Here is a 20,039-nt window from a genome sequence, read left to right on the forward strand (position 1 = left end):
ACAGTCATGTGACATACCTGTGGGGGTAGTGGGAAGCATCAATGACATGCCATCAAGTTAAATGTACCAATCATCTCTCTCTGCTCGTTGAAGCTCCTCCTTCTCAACTTGCTGCAACCTTTGTTCAAAACTTTTCACTTCTTGTAATCCAAACCTCAGCTCTTCCCCTCAGCTAGCTTTCGCTCGATAGCGTCCACCTCTTCAAGTCTCTGTTCCACAATTTCCAATCTCTCAAAAGTGCCCTCAGATCCCAGTGTCTTCTTTTCAGTGATCATTACACGTCTTTCCAACATCTCCACCCTCTCTACTTTTGTCGACATCTTCTTGTGATTCCACTAAAGAGTTGACCTCCTGTGTCCACTGTTTAGCGATTGCTACCCTTTCTATTCTTTCTTCATTGACTTCTATTACTTCTTCTTTTAGTGTCTCCATTAGAGGTTTCATGATTTCCTGTTTTAATTTAAAATCAGGATGTTCTTTCTCAATAATGTCAGACCTCTCCTGGATGACCTGAACTTCATATGTCTGTGTTATCACAAGCTCATCTGTGAGCCTCTCCTTCAGGCAATGTGAAGTTTTAATGGAAACTATTTATGCACATCAGTCCAGTGGGACTTGGACATTTCTTTGTGAATGTTTTGGAAAAATGTCACCCCAGGCTGCCCTTTTATCCTTATGTCAACAAATATGGTTGATTACCAGTGGTTGCTTGACTTTTTGGGTATGTGGTGAAAGTGAGAAAGCCTAAGATAGGTTAAAGCTCCAGGAAGATATATATATATATATACAATGGATCATTTACAGTTTTTAATATGATGTTATCTGCTCTCTTCTGACTGAGATAAACTGATAAGAATGAGTGGGGTAGCAAAAACCTTCACACAACATCTTTACAACAAAATATCCTGATGAATTTTAAGATTCTTTGTCATTCAAATTGTTGAATAACAATCAGCAATCATAAAATTAGCATCATAAAAATGTATTTTAAGATTTGTACTCTACATTTGTCTTTCAAGTGTCTAATAACTACTCATCATTACTACTTATTTTGCATAATGCACATTAAACAGATAAATAATGGAAGATAAAACTGTGCCATAAATAACAAAACTGGGTAATAAATAACAATACAAATGATAAACTTACATGTTAATGTGAGGGGTTTATTGGCCTTCTCATGTAGAAGCTCGCACAAACTATCCGGGACAGGGTTGGAGGATCAACACAAATTCCCATGACGTTAGTACAGAGATGAATTGTGAAATATGAAGATGAAACCAGACCCAGCATCTTAAACAAAAGTGAAAACATTTCATTTTGAACCCCCCTCTCCTCCAATATCACAGCTAACAAACGTTTTATTTTTTTTAGTTGCTTACTTTAAAGTGAAGAGCTGGAACCTCTGCAGACACAAATATATTCCCACCATGTTTACTGATATAAATATGGGACTAAGCAAGCCTTTCCATCAGTTTATTAATTCTCTAAACCCTTACTCCTAAGCAAGTTCATGGGGAAGCTGGGGCCTTTCTATGCAAGTCTTTCTATTTAACAATATATGTAAGGGCAATATATTACTAATGTATATAAATGTGAGCGGTTTTCTGTCTGTTATCTCTCTCAGTGCAGAGGAAAGTATGAGAAACTCAAAATAGATAACACTGTAACTGTTTAAGACATTTAAGACTAAAGGGCCTTTTGCATAAATTGAGACAGTCTTACAAGTTAGTACAAATCTTTTCCTTATGACTGGTCACATCAGTTGGTTAAAAATGTAGACCGAATTAATTTGAATCAGAAAAGTAAAACTAAATATCCCTTGGCTAACTGCTAGTTGGTCAGACTAGTTCTTTAGACAGAGTTTTAACATAGCAGCTGTGTTTATGCAACTGTCCAGCTGTCAGATTATTTGCAAAATGAAAAAGGGTCTAATGATAAACTTTGTTAATTAAAGACAAGGTGGAAAAGTACCTTTTAGTTTTAAAAATCCCACATATGAGTCAGTTTTGTCATCAGTCTTAGATAATCTTAATGAGACCGGTAAAATCAGATTTTTTTTTTTCTATTATTAATCAATGTAGTGTTCCTTTTTTGACTGGAAGACATTAAACTGAAATGCTGCTGGAGACGGAAAAAACCCCCCCACATTCAGTCTGATAAGTAAGACAATTTTTTATTGTTATTATTTCATTAAATGTTGGTTCTGTAATTGTCACTCACTAAAATCAAAAGCTGTAGGATTGTCTAAAAAAAAAAATCCACATTCCAATGCAAAAACATTGCATTCGAAATGTAGTCCTGCGTCAGCCGTCTGGAAGGTTTATCAGTGGCACACGAAATACACCACTGAGTGTCATTGCATTTTCATGCGAAAATTCATCGTGTGGAGATGTTGTTTATGTTAAAACTTAAACCAAGCCGTTCACATACCACATATTTTTTCACATTTTCTAAAAGTCATGATCATTGCACTCGCTTCTCGCACAAGAGAGCGGCATGTTTAGAAAGCCATATCAAATTAATGTAACTTTTAAAAAAACATGTTTTAAAACTTTATGGCATTTTTTCCCCATCCTATTGTATGCGATTGCAAGCAGACTTATTTTTTTTTGACAATAACATTATTTTATCGTGCACTGTCAGCTTCAAAACTTTGCAGATAATTTATGTTCACATACAGCTACATGATACACTGCATAATACAATGCAATGTATAATGTGAAGGTAATATTCGAAAAGACTTAATTGCAGCACTTTAAGTTGATTGATATGAAAGACATTCTCTACTGAACGATCAATAGTGTTTTAGCAGCAATAAAGCCATTCACATTGTGGAGGACAATAAAAAAATAATTCCACCCTGACACAGCAAATCACACTAACATAATATGGAGAGAGGAAAAACAAACATAAATCATGACATGTTATAGTATAATATATCAACATATACTGTTTACCTCCTTTGAATTTCCATTTCTTTCTTTCCTATTTTCATTTAAAGGAATTTTCCAAGTCCAGGACAAGTTATTCACAAACAACAGCATTTGTGGCCTGACGTTAATTACCAGAAAAAATCTTTTCAATTTGTCCCTTGTTTTCTTAATAAGAAAAATAATAAATTAAGGATAACCTTTATGGTGCTGCACTTGAAATAGAAGTGAACGGGTTCAGTTTTTGGAGGATTTAAAAGCAGAAATAAGAAGCTCATCATCTGATAAAAGCACTTACATGTAATTCTTCTTTTAGAACTTTTACTTGATCTGTAACACTGTTTGAATTACACTTGTTTAAGGGCTTTAGGGTTTATGGCATCAGTGTCAATGTTGTTGTGCGGTTTGAAATGCTGTTGACTGAGATTAACTTCTACTGAATCTGAAATATTCCTTGAATTCTGTTCAAACTAAGGAGCAACTTCAGTGAAGGGTTTTAGACTCTTCAGTCTCACCAGGCTAAGATGTTAAAGAAACAAATCAAATTTAATTATTGTTTGTGTATGGTCACTTTAGCAGGTAAGATAGTGATGGGTGTACTCTGGAGCCCTGGGCCAAAGATGGGGAACAGCTTCCCAGTGAACTTATCATTATATGTACATAGGTGCTTGTTGTTACTTGTATCCCAGAAGGACACCTCTCCCTTCTCCATATTGACCTTTACCCTGACGGTTTCAGGTCTTCTCTCTAGAGTCAGCTCAGTGCGTGGAGTGGTCAGTGCACTGTAGACTCCTTTACTCAGACCGATGGTCCACACTCCGGCTGTTGTTGTTACTGTGAACTTCCTCTTCCGAACCACTGACTCCTTGCATACTCCCAAGATCCATTTGGGGTGGTCAGCCACACGGACCTCCCAACGGTGGCGTCCCGAGGAGAAACCCTCTGAGCCAAGGACAAAAACACAGGGATCAAACCTCTCAGGGTTGTCTGGGAAAGTTTGTCTTTCCGGACTCTGTTGCACACTGGAAAAATCAGGAGATATGGAGAGCCAGGGCGAGACTGTGTTGGGATCCAGGATTACAGGCACTGCAGACAAAACAATGTTACAGTGACTCACAAAGCTCGGAGTTCATCTTACACACACATTTTAAGCAAGGTGAAAAGTGAACTCACAACATGTGACATGAGACAGCATGCTTTCCCAGACTTTGTAACCTAAAGCGCCTACATGCAAGGCCATGTTGATGAGAGCTCCTTGAACCCTCTTTGGTTCCTCACCAGTCCACTGGGTTCTGTGACAGACATCAAGAGATCATCTTTCCCTTCCGTTTAATCTCTTACACACAGCTAAATTAGTCACAAAAAAAAACAGAACTACTGACAGATCTACGAAAAAAAAAAAAAAAGTTGTTTGCCAAATTTTTTCGTGTGTCAAATCCAGTTTCAAGAGGAATCTACACTATTGGAATTTTTGCATGATGACAAAAGTTTTTCCCATGCAGATTTTGTAACTGTTTCAAGCTGGTCATGCAAATTTTCCATGTTGTCCAACAGAAAGTTGCTTGCTTTGAAAGTGACTTCTTTGTGAACAAATGTACATGGACACTTGTTTGGGTTTATCTATGCATTGTGTTATGCTATTATTAAAATTTTTCTCAAAATGGTGCGCTTGTGTGCTTTCCCTGAGCGAATGTCATGAATGTGCAGTCAGGCACAACAGGCAAGGTCAGGATTTTTAGAAATTACATTTTGGTTTGTTTTTCACCAAACCCTATTGTACTCAATATTTCAAGTGTACTTAAGTAACCAGGGACAATTATGTGATCAAGTTTGAAGCTGGTCACTATTCACTACCCTAATATGGACAAGCATGTGTAGGACATTTTCATTAATCATTTTCAGTCATTTTCATTATAGGGTGAACTATCCCTTTAAGATCTATAACATGAATTTAGAATATAGAAAGGGGAATTTTCATTTCATGTTAACTTTAAACATATAATAGATGTAAAGAACAACAAAATAAACTGCATCAGTGGGAGTAAATTTGACTTATCTGTAATGGTATTAAGTAAGACATTTATGGCAGACCCAAGAAAGACTTGATAAAATAAAAAAGGCACATACCGTCTTTTTAGGCTCTGGAAATTCTGTGGAAGAAGAAAAGTTGATTCATAAAAGCATGAAAGTGGGACAAGTCTGATTTCGTTATCAGCTATGTTAAAATGTGAGAAACTTAAATGTAAAGGGTCAATTATGAGGTTTCATGTCAAGACCTCTTCTACACAAGCCATTGTTAAATCTAGGTTGAAGATAGATTTTTCTGCATTGGCCATAAAACAAAAATGCAATTCATACATACAATGACTGGAAAATAATGATATTTTTTGTTTGTTTGGTAAGTGGTGGAGCAAAAACAATGACATGACATGAATCAGTGAATTTAAAAATGTTTTTTTTTCACATTCAAAAACATATGAAACAAGCATGATTGCACAAGAAAAATATATTTCGAAGTGTTCGGTACATGCATTTTAAACTAGATTTTTCCTTTGTTTACTAAACACTTATTTTTTTGTCACTGACCCACCAGTGATTTATCTAGAGGTAATCTCCTGTAATCTACGTGTTGATAGTTACACTGAAGTCAGACCCTCTTAAAGGTATGGATGTATAGGTGTATCCTGTTTACAACTGATAAACAGGCAGTAAGTTTTATATATTAACACATACAAAGGTTATATATATGTATATATATATATATATATACCTGAAGAAAAGTCAAATCTTCGTCTCCCATTTCCCTCTTCACTGACTGAATCAATTTAGCAAGAGCAGTGATATCGCGACTGATGTTTTCAATCTTCTCATTCAATATTTCCTTCTTCTCATTTTCTTCTCTATGCAAAGCCTTTATTCTAGATGTCTCCTCATCACGTAGGACCTGATGGAGTCTTTCAAACTCCGCTTTGATTTGATTCTCAGCATCCTTAGTCTGGCTCTGAAACAATATGGAGAAGCGGAATAAGCATTCATTCAAAATTAATAAGATTTTGCTGCATTTTATGTGTTTGGCCTTGAAATTGTTTTTTTTTTTGGAGGCTGCTTACCTCAATAAAGGAAACTGTATCTTTATATCTTTTTTTCATCCTTTTGAAGGAATCCTGCTTACTTTCCAGTATTTTGATTTTCATGTTAAGCTCTTCCTATAAAACATTGTTAGAATAGAACGTTAGAAATATTTCCATGAAAATGTCCATGTTCATTTCAGTAGCTGTAACACGAAGTGGGTCGTTTTTTTATACCACGATGAGGAAAAAGCAATGAGCTCACCTTGCAGAAAGGCACTCCGTGCTCTATGGTCACCAGGTCGTGCCCCGGATGAAGAGTCACGCACTCGACGCACACGGGCTCCTCGTCTTTAATGCAGAAGAGTTGGAAGATACGCTGATGCAAACCACAGATGACCTCATCGTCACCAGTACCGTGTCCTCTCAGGTTCCTCTCCTTTTTATAGGAGACGCAGGTGTCATTTAATGCGCGGTTAGGGATCGGTGTCTCCCCGTCGCAGCACTTTCTGCACAACGGGCACTGCCGTTTCGGCTGGTTCTTCCAGCTGCCCTCCAGACATTCTTGACAGAAACTGTGGCTACACGAGAGCAACACGGGGTCCCTAAAAATGTCTTTGCACACAGGACACGTCAAGTCTTTCTCTAGAAGAGACTGTTGTCTGTCTGTGATATCTTCGTCACTGTTGTCTGCCATGTCGTTAGCTTGTACTTTCACTTCCGCCAAACGATATTTTCTCAGCAGGGTTTAAAAAAAAAAGTTTGAAAGTCGCAGAGCTGTTTAAAACATCGGTCCTCCCGCGTTTAAAAAGTTAAACTTGCTGTTTGAAAAGAAAGAAGGAAGGGATTTGGACCGAAGAAGATCTACCTGCTTTCGTCCTATTCCTGGCAACTTCCTCGTGTGTGAAAGAGGGAGGGAGGCAGAGAGACCAGAAAATAAAATAAAAGTGCAAACAGTCAAAACAAGTTTGTCTTCTTTTTCGTCCAGATTTGGGTTGCCATATCCCCACAGCTGATCCTCAGAGGGAGGTTAACTTTTAATGGATCTTAAAAGCTTATCTTAAAATGTCTTAAAAAACAGTTTTATTTGGGGATGCAAGATCTGGAGGAGTAAACATGAAATAAATAATAATCCTAAAATAAAATAAAATAAAATAAATACACATTCTTGCATAAATATATAAATAATTAAATCTGGCAAACAACAGTAAATAAATACATTTGATTGTAATTATGCAATGACAGTTTTCAAATAATTTATTTATTTTGCAAGCAACACGTCTATGGAGTAATTTAATTTACTTGGATAAATTAATTAAACAATATGTAATTAAATGAAATTTAAGCATACATAATTATTCTAAATTAAATCATTTATTTATTAGTTAGAGTTCATGTTTTTAATGTTTATTTTATTTTAGATTTTTCTTGCTTTTATAGCTTGTCATATTTTAAATGGTTTATCTCATTGTTCTATTATTTAGAGTTTTTCTGTTGTCTTTGTCATGTACCAATTTACAAAGACTTTTTACACTTTGAAAAAAAATATTAAATTAAATATTGTTTTATTTGTTTACTTTTAGCCTGTCATTCCATAACTCACCTTAGTGAGTTATAGAATGACAGTTAGTTCACCGAAGATGAAGATTATGTCATTAAAAACTCACCCTCATCACCTGTCATTCCAAATCCATAAGACCTCCGTTCATCTTCGGGACACAGTTTAAGATATTTTAGATTTAGTCCGAGAGCTTTCTGTCCCTCCATTGAAACTGTGTGCACGGTATAGCCTACTGACCATGTCCAGAAAGGTAAAAAAAAAAAAAAAACATCTTCAGAGTAGTCCATGTGAAATCAGAGGGTCAGTTAGAATTTTTTGAAGCATCGAAAATACATTTTTGCCCAAAAATAGCAAAAAACTATGACTTTCATCATTGTCTTCACTTCTGTGTCTGTTGTGTTATCATGCACTTTTTCGATTCACAACTTTGCAGATTGTTTACATATAGCTACGCTATAAACAGCGAATTAGATACTTTTCTAAAAAAAAAAAACATTATGACCTGCTCTATCAAAAGACCAGCAGGGAGGCTGCTCGGTACGCTTATTAGGCTTTGTATTGTTTACAACCATATGGAAACACACACACACACATACACACATCCCCTGCACGAATGCCCTGCACGATTCAAGATGCGCCCTGGATATCAGGGAACAAACTCACGCACGATGCTTATGTTGTAACAGCCATTGCTTGGATTTAGCCAGACGCTGAAACAGAGAGGACGCGCGCGTTATTCTTGATAACATCTGGATATTTTTTGTAAATAAAGGCATCCTGTCAGCGGAGCTCGAGGCCTTTGATTCCAGCAGCGCACTCACACATGATCGTACGCGGTGGTCTCGAGCTCTAAACCGCCGCTGGGCTCCGCTGCCGCAGCACAACAATAGCCGCAGCGATATAGGGGCGTCGCTCAACGCGACTTTTTATTACATTTCCTGATACAGGATGTAAGTTACGAAAACCTGAACGTTATGTTTTAGAAACATGGAAACCGAGACTCGGGAATTGGTGAGTAAATGAGTGCAGATGGTTTGGTTTTTCCGACAGCTAGCGGATGGACACGGCTAGTCAGTTAGCCTGTTCAGCTAAAGCCAAGGCTCACTTGTCAGATTTAAATAACTCTTTGATTGATACGAGTCAGTAGATGCTGAACTGACAATGGGAAGATGCACACTGCTTTATTAATTACTGTAATTATTTAGTTACAAGGGACCATGGTCGGTTAAATATGATGACACAACAGCTAACAGTAAAGTAAACCGTTAGCTCGTTACAGTGATGGTTGTGTCAGCTAACCTCTGGAAATACTAGTTTAAAAAGACACATGTCTCTTTTAGCTCTTCTGTTGTGTAATATATATATATATTTTTTTTGGCAAATAGTTCAAGAGTTTTGTGTTGAAAGTGTGGTTTTTCTTCACATTATATTTGCTACTTTTTAGCAGCGTATGGCAGTTTTACAAAGACGAGTAGAGTACCTTTTTCACAAGGTTTTTGTAACCATGCCTTTTGCTTCAGATGTTGTCTTTCTGACAAGATAAGGTTAGATAATAAAGCTTTGTCATTGTACAGGGCAACGAAATTACAATTTGTGCTCTGTTGTCAGTGACAAGACAAAATTTAAACGTATAACAACAACAACATTGATAATAAATTATGCATTAAAACAATCTTATTCTGTTTAACCTTGTTAAGTCTAACATAAAATCTTTTTAAAAATGGAAGTTTATTTAACCTTTAGACAAAATCTGTTAAAAAAACAGTCAAAGTTTCATATATTTTTTTATGTTTTGTATCATATTTGATACATAAGTCTCTTCTGGCTCATATTGCATGATATAGTGAGAATATGGAGCTTATATATTTTCGAGGAGGAGTAACACCTCAGTTTTATTCAGAGGCTCAAACTTGCAAATATGAGACTTTATGTAAATCAGAGAGATTTTATATAACATAATAGCAGACTACTTGCTTAAAATGCATACAAATAAAGTGATGATTAAGAAATGTATAAATAAACATTATTAATGAAAAGCATGTAGTAGATTATGCATGATACGTATTATGGCAAACTTTTGATCATGTTGATAATTTAGAGGTTTTATAAATGAAAGTTTGATACAGTAGGCTTTTTAGAATGAGGTTCCATTTGCATTATCATCAAAAAATTGTTTTACAAAGCATTTGTGTTTGTCTACTGTTATTGCTGTTATTACTCTTTCTGTAACACAATTTACAGATATCCAGGTAAACAATTCGTTTTTATTAATAATGAGTTCTCACCATCTAAAACTCTCAATATTATGACAAGGTACAAGGAATATTGTTTGTGTATTCTAAGCGGACGCGCGTCTGCTGCTTTAAATTCTCGAGCTCATTACAGCAGGATTGATTCTGATTGGTTGGCAATGTTTTTATCGTTCATCAGAAGAAAAAAAATAGTTCTGAAAGTGATTCCGATGATATCGTTTCTCTTTGCCTTTATCGTTATGGTTGTGATGTGGACTCCGCTATTCTTTAATATTGAGAACGATTTTTAGAACTATATCTTTATCGTTATCTTTATAGTTATCGTGCTTGGTGTGAATGGGCCTTTATGTATTACAGGGTGAATGTATATGGTCTGTTTGTGTAATTATTTGTGTAATTAAATTATTTTTATGTTCTTCTTCTATATAGGTCTCCATACTGTGAGCAAGTCCAGCCACCCTTCAGTAGTTTCTCCATCTTTTTCTCACTTTGCCCTTTGCGGGTGGAGGGCAGGATGAATTCTCACATCCCAACTGTCTTGCTGCTAGTCTTGATGATTCTGATACCTGCTACCTGGGCAGGAAACTGTAAGGGCCAAAGACAGATTTTGCGGGGTGTCCCAGGATATGTCACAGATGGACCAGGAAACTACTCTGTGAATGACAACTGCGAGTGGCTTATCAAGGGTTGGTGTCACAAACTACAAAAACAAAGGGCTAATGAATGAAAGAAGCTTCTTTAGCATATAGTAGGATTTAAATGAATGACTGTTTTGCTTGTTATTCCAAGTCAACATGATCTTTTTCTTAATTCATGTTTTTAAATTTCTTATCGTGAATAATTTATCAGTGCATGCTTAATTTTACCATTGACTTTAGCCATTGACTTTCTGTAGTATTTTTTCATACTTTTGAAGTCTGTGGCTACTGTCAGCCATTTGGTAAATTATGTCAGAATTGTAACTTTTGGGTGAACTATCTCTTATCTTTAGACAAATGACAATTTCAGTATTTGCTGCTTTAATATCGTGAGATCTGAGTGGTATCTTCTGCAGATTCATGATATTAGTAATGATTTCTTGATTATCGTAGTTATTATTACTACTACCAATTTCAGTAGCTGCGTGACCATGATACTTCTCTAAATGTGAATACTTATTACAAATGTCTACCCCTTGAAGGTGATATTGAGACAAGGATTTGTATGTTTTTTTTTCTGGTTGTAATGAGATCTCTTCTGTATTCTTTCAGCTCCCAGCAGAAACCATCGCATTGTGCTTAACTTCACATTCATGGAGACGGAGTGCACCTATGACTATCTGTTTGTCTATGATGGTGATTCCTACCAGAGCCCCCTACTGGCAAGTTTAAGTGGCACCACCCTACCACAACCAGTTGAGGCCAAGTCTGGTAAGGTAAGGCAAGAAGTATCAGTTTATACCATCTGTTCAACTGAGCCTTATTTTTAAGGAAACCGAATGCAGTCGTTTTCTTTAATGCTCTTCATAAGAAACTATGTCAGAGCTTGACTGATAGACTTCTTGCTCACAGTCTGTCCCTATTTTGCCACAGTCATTGTAACTTGTTCATCTTCTGTTTTGATATTTGCTAGATGTTACTCCATTTCTTCAGCGACGCAAACTACAACCTGCTGGGCTTCAATGCCACCTACACGTTTTCGGTGTGCCCTGGGGACTGCGGTGGTCACGGGCGCTGTGACGTAGCTACTGCCCGCTGTCAGTGTCATCAAGGGTGGGGAGGAATGGACTGCAGTACCCCTCTCTGCTCCCAGGTCTGCACACAACATGGCCACGGTCATTGTGATAAGGTAGGCAAAAAGGAAAGCTCTTCATCATGCAAAAATTGAGTACAAAAAGTTGTTTTAATGCCACTTGTTGTCTCCCTCTCTTGATCCCAGACGGGTGAGCATTGTATCTGCAGTCCTGGCTTTGTGGGACAGAACTGTCAGCTGGCTCTCCATGACAACAGTGGCGCGGGGCAGTGGTGGGAGGTGAGCCCAGGGGATGTTAAAGCAGCCCCTCGCACCGCTTCTGCTGGGGTTTACCTGGCTTCCACTGGAGCAATGTACATGTTCGGAGGTAAGAAAGAGGTTTTTCGGTTAACCTTTCCCATCACTGACTGATCATTTATCATAAAAACTAGGGCTGCCCTCGACTAAGGATTTTTAAGGACTAGTATCATTTAATTATCATTTAATTGCCTACAAAGCCTAATAAGCGCTGAAGCTCACACATAAAGCTATGATACGCATAAGCTATGATTGTGAATGTGTCAGGCTGAAAATTCGGATTTGATTAATAAAATAATCTTCTGGTCGACTAACGATTAGTCGACTATTAGGGGGCAGCCCTAATAAAAACCCATTTATAATGAGTGATAAAAATATTAAGCTTAATACTGTATTTTATGAGGACAACAAATTAAAATGTTATATTTTATATTATTTTATATTATCTGTCTGTCAGTCTGCTAAATAAATCTGCTTGAATATTATCTGTAAAATATTAATATTTTGTTTATACAGACGTACATTTTTTATATGTACAAACAATATACACTTTTCCCCCTTAGAAAAGCAAAAATGGAATAGCAATATCAATTTTGTAAATGTGAATATGGGAAAAAGAAAACATTACTTCTTATTTATGGGTGTTAAAATAAATTAATTAATCTTGTAAAAAGCTAATTTTCCTCTCAATTTTAGACTCTTTTTTTTTTTTTTTTTTCATAAGATTTTACCAGAAAAGATTTTAGATTTTTTTTTCATCATATGTTAGTTAACAGAATATTGTATAATTTTAACTGCTGTGTTTTTGTTTGAATGTGTTTTTGTGTGTTTATGTAACTCTTGTATTAATCCAGCTCCGTTTATTTCAACCCTTGGTCTTTATTTACAGGGTTTGATCTGAATAGAGCACTGGAGGACCTTGTTGTTTACAATTTTTCGACCAATAATTGGGAACAGAGATCGTATTTATATAGTCCAGTAAGATTCTTCTCTTTTTTTTGTTATGTATTTATAATCTTTTTTCATTTTAATGATCCTCTAAATAATAATGTCTTTGTATCAGGCTCCTCGACATTCCCACACAGCAGTAGAATGGCAAGGAAACATGGTCATCTATGGCGGTGAACTTGCCAACCACTCATTGGCCAGTGACGTCTGGGTGTACCATGCACTGCAAGATGACTGGCAGCAGCTCGGCCAATCAAACGCTGCAGGGGCACCAAGGCTGGCAAATCATGCAGCAGCAATAGTAGACAACTATCTGTATGTTTTTGGGGGTGAGTAAATTGTATTCTTTTTATATATATATATATATATATATATATATATATATATATATATATATAGTGGAGGATATAAAAAGTCCAACTTGAACATTATTTTTATTTTGTTAAAAAACAAAGATCATTAGCATCTTCATCTCTGCTTGTTTAAATGATTTAAGAATAATTATTAAGACTAAATGATCGACGTGTCTTTTCAGGAAGGACAGAGGAGGACATGTTCTCCTCATCACTGTACCGGTTCCGGTTGCGGAATGGAGTGTGGGAAGCAGTTCAGCCTAGGGGCGGAAAACCACCTGCTACTGCAGGACACAGCATGGTCTATCATGCCCCTTCCAAAACACTGCTGGTATACGGGGGACACAGACCAACCACAGCTAGGTATTCTACACTTGTGTGTGTTGTGTAAGCTGAAAATATAGTAAATCTCCACTGTGTGTTTTTTTATATCACTGTAAAATGTGTACTGTTATGTCCCAGCTCTTTATGAAAAGTTTGATACATTTGGTTTTTGCATTTTTATTGCACTTTTATTTGAATACACACAGTATACTCAAATCATGTGAATAAATGTCATTTTGTAATCTGCTACCTGGAGTGTTCATTGGTCTGGTTTGGCGTTTACATTTTTAATCCTGTCTCAACTCTTCAGTGTGCGTGTGAATTCAACTGATGCGTTCCATGTTGAGAAACGGTTTTGGGCTTCCTTCCGTTCACGTTTTCCTGCCAGTGGCCCAAGGGAGAGAGCATTCCACTCTGCCACTATCATCGGCAACTATATGGTGGTGTACGGTAAATAGCAATCATATTGTGTCTGCGGTTTCATTGAGTGACTTTAATGTGAAAACTTTTATAACATTATTAAATAATGGTGATCTATTTTTCTCTTAGGAGGGAATGTGCATATCCACTATATGGAAGAGAAGTGCTATGATGAGGAGATCTTTTTCTATCATCTTGGTTGCCATCAGTGGGTGTCTATTGGAGGGATCCTCAGTCAGCGTAAGTGTATATTTAATGGTCAGAAACAGAGTGAATCTGTTTGATATGTTTAGAGAGGAGATGAGGTTTGATGATGTATGCAATTGATGACCCATGGTTCCCGGGATTTGTTGCTTGAATAACAAAAGGGCCTTTAAGAACTCATGTTCAAGATGCTTCAGTCTGACTGGAGGCTTTTTATGACCTATTCTGGAGAGGTCATTTGTTGTGTAAATTCCCTTGTGTCTGATGCAGATTTACTGGCCTGCAGCTTTTAAACCGATGGATTAATGCAGTAAAACATGCCCTCAGACTTATTATTATTTATTTTTAAATGTTGTGGAAGGTTACTTAACCACAGAAAGACCACTTGTGTAACTTAACCACAGAAAGCGGACATAGGTTTGGTTCCCCTCATAGTGTCTGTCAGGATTTTTGCCATTATGTCTTGTTTATAAGACATTTTTCTCAGTTGGTATTATTTCATAATAATGCTTCAGTTCAGCCCTCTAGAATATTGTGCATTTCACTAGGGATGCACCGGTTGACCGGCCATGAATCGGAACCGGGCGATATTTGCTTTGTAGTTTTTGGTCTTTTTTTCGGCCGATTTTACCGGAAGTGCACCCGCGTGCACTGACTACATTGTAATTATTCGCTATGTCATTTTATGTGGAAGTATTTCGAAATCGGTGCGCAGGACACAGGCAGCCGTTCAGCACTGGAATTGCAGAGCTACACGTCTGAGGCACAGATAGGCAGCCATATCACCCTGGAGCCCAAGACTGGTTGCCCACTGAAGCTAAGCAGGGCTGAGCCTGGTCAGTACCTGGATGGGAGACCTCCTGAGAAAAACTAGGTTGCTGCTGGAAGAGGTGCTAGTGAGGCCAGCAGGGGGTGCTCACCCTGTGGTCTGTCCTAGCACCCCAGTGTAGTGATGGGGACACTATACTGTCAACAAGCACCGTCCTTCGGATGAGATGTTAAACCGAGGTCCTGACTCTCTGTGGTCATTAAAAATCCCAGGATGTCTTTCGGAAAGAGTAGAGGTGTGACCTCGGCATCCTGGCTAAATTCGCCCATTGGCCTCTGACCATCATGGCTTTCTAACAATCCCCATGTCTACTGATTGGCTTCATCTCGGTCTCCTCTCCACCAGTAAGCTGGTGTGTGGTGGGCGTTCTGGCGCAATATGGCTGCCGTCGCATCATCCAGGTGGATGCTGCACACTGGTGGTGGATGAGGAGATACCCCCTGTCTATGTAAAGCGCTTTGAGTGTCTAGAAAAGCGCTATATAAATGTAAAGAATTATTATTATTATTATTATAGCAGGAAGCGAACAGCCGACTGCACAAAATAAGAGTCCCTTTCCTGTTCTCACTGAAGCTGCTCGAGCGTACTCCACCTGTTCGCACCCCGGACAAGCGGAGACAGTGAAGGATGTTCAGCTCAACTTCTCACATGTTGGATGAGAAACGAAACGGACAAAACTTTGATAAAACTTTGACAAAACTGAATTTTTTGTAAAGTAGAACTTGCATACATGTTTGAAAAGCCAGAAGTTAACGTCAGTTATGTATAGGATGATTATTTTTATTTTACCTTAAAATTATATCGACTGAATTTGATTTTAAAATCACCTGCTTTAGCGCACTGAAAAAAGTGTTTCATTCATCCATTCAAAAAATTTAGGGTAATGATTCGAATCTATATTTTTTTTACTTGAGACAATAGTTATTTATTTATTTATTTTTTAAATTGGATGAATGAAACACTTTGCATCTTTGTTTTATTCCCACCAACATTATTAGATTTTAACTTTTTGGAATAATATTTATATAGCATACTTTAGCTTAATTTAGTCTCACTGGTAACTGGTAAAGGCCAGTTCTATGTAGTTTCAACCCAATTCAAAAACAAAAGCTAAATGCTGATGTCTGTACCATCTATGTTTGTATTGAATGTAGGCTACTTACTGTGCAGTTACTGCTGTCAATTTCAGATGGTTACGGTTATTGTTTTCAATAGCCAAAAGCCAGTTTGGCCTGTTAAATAACAAATAAACATCTTGTTTATGCACACTTTCCTTCTTTCTTGTTTGTTGCTTAATTTTTTTTTAAAATCGGTATCGTAATCGACCATTAAAAATCATGATTGCGCATCCCTACATTTCACTGAGGGATTCTTCTAACTCTTCTAGCTGTGCAACAGCATTTAAATGTTTCTGTGCCTTTTCAATCAGTTGTTTACATCATTACCAGAATCTACAGGAATGTTCCAGATTTAGCTCAATCTGCAGTTGATTACCATTCTTTAAAAAAATTCAGGGTTGAAACTAGGCAATTACAGTGGAAGTGAATTACATAATTTCAAATATACAGTGCTTCAAGTGTAGCCACAAGACATAAATATTATATGTGTACATGTAAAGTTACAGTAGCCCTCATTAGTGGTTGTGAAGCTTTTTAAATTAGTTGTGCATGTTATTTGTTCTCTGAAATGTTCTCTGTGCTCTTGTAGGAGGTGGGTCAGTGAGGGGCCGATATTCCCATGTTGCTGCCGTCATGGAGGGACGAGTGCTGCTAGTTGCAGGCGGTTACAGTGGTGTTGCCCGTGGTGACCTTGTGGCCTATAAAGTACCGCTGTTTGTAAGCAGTGACCCAGGAGACAGGGTAATAACACAAGTTTTTTCTTTTTGTTTTGTTTTTTGAAAGCAGTCTCTTATGCTCACAAAGGGTGTATTTATTTATTAAAAAATACAAACAGTACAATTGTGAGATATTATTACAACTTAAAATAAATGTTTTCTATTTTAATGATTTAATGTTTTAATATATAATTTAGTCTTATCATAGAAAAGATACATTTTCAGCAGCCATTACTTGAGTCTTAAGTGTTACATGTTTCTTCAGAAATTCATTCTAATATGCGGCTCAAATATTTATTATTAATGTTGAAAACTGCTTGTGGAAACCATTATGCATTTTTTCAGGATTCTTGAATGAAAAGAAAGTAAAAAAGAACAGCATTTATTTGAAACCGGAATCTTTTGTAACATTAGGTTTTACTGTCACTTTTAATCAATTGAATGCGTCCTTTCTAAATAAAAGTATTAAAAATCATACTGTGTATTATGGTGCGTTCACACCTGACGTGACTAGAGCATCTGGCGTGAGTGATTTCAATGTTAAGTCAATTCAAAGACGCAAATAGACAACCTACTGCGTGTTTCGCTTGAGACGGCACGAATGATGCGATTCACGCGAGTTGAAAAATCTGAACTTTGGGGAAATTTTGGCGCCACGTTAACCAATCAGGAGGTTGCTCTAGTAGTGACGTGATTACAACGTAGCGAGCAGTGTTCAAGCGTCCAACTACGCGTGAATAGCGTAATTTATTCAAGCAAGTCGCGTCTGGAGTGAACGAACAGTAAATGTGTATATGTGTGTGTTTGTCTAACAGGACACAGTATGTGCTGAAGCTCCAGATGAAAGCTTATGCCTCAAGAATCCAGAGTGCAGTTGGTGTGAGGGTCGCTGCCGGGAATACCAGCCCACCAACCCGGTAAATCCTCCCCAGCCTCCTTCATTTGCATTTTGCTCGAACTTGATCACTTATGCCTCTCTGATGCTAACTCTCTTTTTCACTTGTGTCTCTCATCCATCATCTGATTTATGTGTGTACAGTGTGGCAGCACTGGATGTCTGGGCCTGGCTCGTTTTTTGTCGGACTGCCAGTCGTGTCTGGTGTTCAGTGGGGTACCAAACTCTCTGCCACGAGTTTCTGGGGAATTCGGTTGGTGTGTGCAGAATGAGTCCTGCTTGCCTGTTTCAGGTAAAGGAAGAGGAGGGAGCAGACTGTAACATGATGGTTAAAACGACTTGGATATGTGACCACACACCGCTCAGTAAATCTTTATTTCTAGACACTTTTTCAGTCTGTGAAATACTATGTTACTGAGTGCCTTGTGTTTGTAGATGACTTTTAGCAGTCATGCTGTGTCAATATCTCTGCTATGTGCCCTTCACTGGTTTTCATTTAATGTCAAGTGACCTGAGTGTGTGTGTAATCCTTTGGCATGTCATGAGTAAATATTGTGCACTTTGACCCCTGGCAGAGCGCAGTGCATGCCACGTGGACCAGATCTCTGGGGCGTACGGCTGGTGGGGGGAGCGCACGCGTTTCCTCACCTCCCTCCACTTCTGTCGCACCGAGAACTATGTCCCGGGACTGCACCTGCTCACCTTCCAGCATCCACGCAATCAGTCACAGCCTGACAAGGTACGACAAGTTCAATCCTGAGCTCTCATGACCTACTCTGCAGACACTTCCTCTCTTCAATCTACCTGCTTCATTCATTCATTTTACTCCTTAAATAAAATTAGTTTACCTTCTCCTTGTGACTTCACTAGTATCATTGAGACGCTAATTTTGTTTGTATAAAAAATTTTCATTAGTTTTTGTTTTTATGTTTTGTTTTCATTATAATTTTATCTGAGGTTTAAGTAGTGTTTTTTTGTGTGTATAGTTTTATTCATTGATTTCAGGTTTAGATTTTTTTTTTAATACATCAAGTTAGTTAGCTGAAATAAAGTTTACTTTTTTTAAATCAAATCTTATTTCAAGTAGCAAAAGTTTATTTTATTAAAATATTACTATAATAACCCTGGTAATAAGTTTTCAATCTTTCTTTTCTACATCTATATTTTGTTTTAATTTTGTAAAATATCTGTTACTGTAACCCTTCCTCTGAACACCCCATCCTGCCTCTGCTCTCTTTCTCACTTACACTCATGCACTCTTCTTCATAGGTATCTATCCTGCGCAGTACTTCCATCATCCTCAATCCCTCTACAGAGATGGATGTGACACTGCAGTTTCGGGGTTTCATTCATCCTTTATGGGGCGCCCCTCCTCCTGCAGCGCCACCCCAGGAAACTGTTGCCATGTGGGCTCGAGTTCAGAAGCTCCACTTTACTGCTCAGATGGCTGCTGGACCCAACTCCCTTCAACTGGTATGGGATATTATATAATCAGGTTTCCTTTTTTAAACAAGAAAGTCATGGTGTGAAGTCTCTTGAGGCATGTGACTTGCTAAGTCTCTTCTAAACCTTTCTTCCATGCAGACGGATGTGCTAGGAAGGTGGTCCGCTCAGGAGGAGAAGGAGATTCGAATGCTATCTCGGCCGGATGGTTCCTGTCTGTTCCAGAATCTTACACGAGGAAACTGGTACCTTATCCAGGCGGAGGGCTACCTTAATAACTCCGCATCAGGACAGACTAGTGAGATGGCTCTTACCTGGAACCGCACAGCTTTACCTGGTGGCAGCGTAAGTGTTTATTACCTAACAAAGCAACTTAAAAGGAGACTTTCCTTTTGTGCCTTTACTCAGGAGACATGATTTTAATTTTTTTGGATTTTAATAAAATTTTAGGGCTCCAACTAGTGCAATACTAGTGAAATTTCATAATTAAGTTATTTCAGAAAAACTTTTGATACTGTTTGAAAGCTGCAGAACTGTAGTAAACTTGTTTAATTAAGTGCCGTTTAATTTGATGTTTTATTAAAAATATTTTATGAAAAAAAAATGTTTTAAAAATTATATAGTGAATTATACAAAAGAAAAAAATTATACAATGAGCAAAATGATTGCAACATGACTCATTACTTAATTATTGATGTGATCCTTAGTTCCAGCCCTATAAACCACCTAATTGTGCTATAATATTTAGGTATTATCATTTAATGCTGTTTTCTTTTTGTTTTCTAGAGATTTCTTTCCTGTTCCTCGAACCTTTCCCTCCAATTCGTGTTCAGAGTACCGCTCATGTTTGGCCTGTCTGTCTGACAGTCATGCGGCTGGGTCCCACCATGAACCTGTGTTTTCTGCGCTCTGACATCAATCAGCAGCCCTGCATAGACTCACAGAGA

The 20,039-nt window shown here is 37.6% G+C and overlaps 2 protein-coding genes across 2 annotated transcripts; one reads left to right on the top strand and one right to left on the bottom strand.

The window, feature by feature from the left end:
• Positions 1-2,160: 2,160 nt before the first annotated feature.
• Positions 2,161-7,101, bottom strand: LOC113090633 (zinc-binding protein A33-like). The gene is made up of 6 exons (XM_026256315.1): positions 6,267-7,101; positions 6,044-6,139; positions 5,704-5,934; positions 5,061-5,083; positions 4,107-4,225; positions 2,161-4,019 (listed from the first exon to the last, which is right to left on the bottom strand). The coding sequence occupies exons 1-6, from the start codon at positions 6,696-6,698 to the stop codon at positions 3,484-3,486; spliced, it is 1,437 nt and encodes a 478-aa protein (XP_026112100.1). The 5' UTR covers positions 6,699-7,101; the 3' UTR covers positions 2,161-3,483.
• Positions 7,102-8,045: 944 nt separating this feature from the next.
• On the top strand, positions 8,046-19,437 carry LOC113090634 (multiple epidermal growth factor-like domains protein 8; the record flags this gene model as incomplete). Its single annotated transcript, XM_026256317.1, has 16 exons — positions 8,046-8,573; positions 10,244-10,500; positions 11,065-11,228; positions 11,426-11,641; positions 11,732-11,912; positions 12,732-12,820; positions 12,906-13,119; positions 13,326-13,506; positions 13,778-13,917; positions 14,017-14,127; positions 16,628-16,779; positions 17,570-17,671; positions 17,794-17,941; positions 18,225-18,388; positions 18,919-19,122; positions 19,234-19,437. Coding segments are annotated over exons 2-16 (2,442 nt in total), but the record flags the coding sequence as incomplete, so codon positions are not given.
• Between the last annotated feature and the right edge of the window lie 602 nt (positions 19,438-20,039).

Source organism: Carassius auratus, unplaced genomic scaffold (genome assembly GCF_003368295.1).
Source record: "Carassius auratus strain Wakin unplaced genomic scaffold, ASM336829v1 scaf_tig00057492, whole genome shotgun sequence".
In the NCBI taxonomy this organism is placed as follows: Eukaryota; Metazoa; Chordata; class Actinopteri; order Cypriniformes; family Cyprinidae; genus Carassius; species Carassius auratus.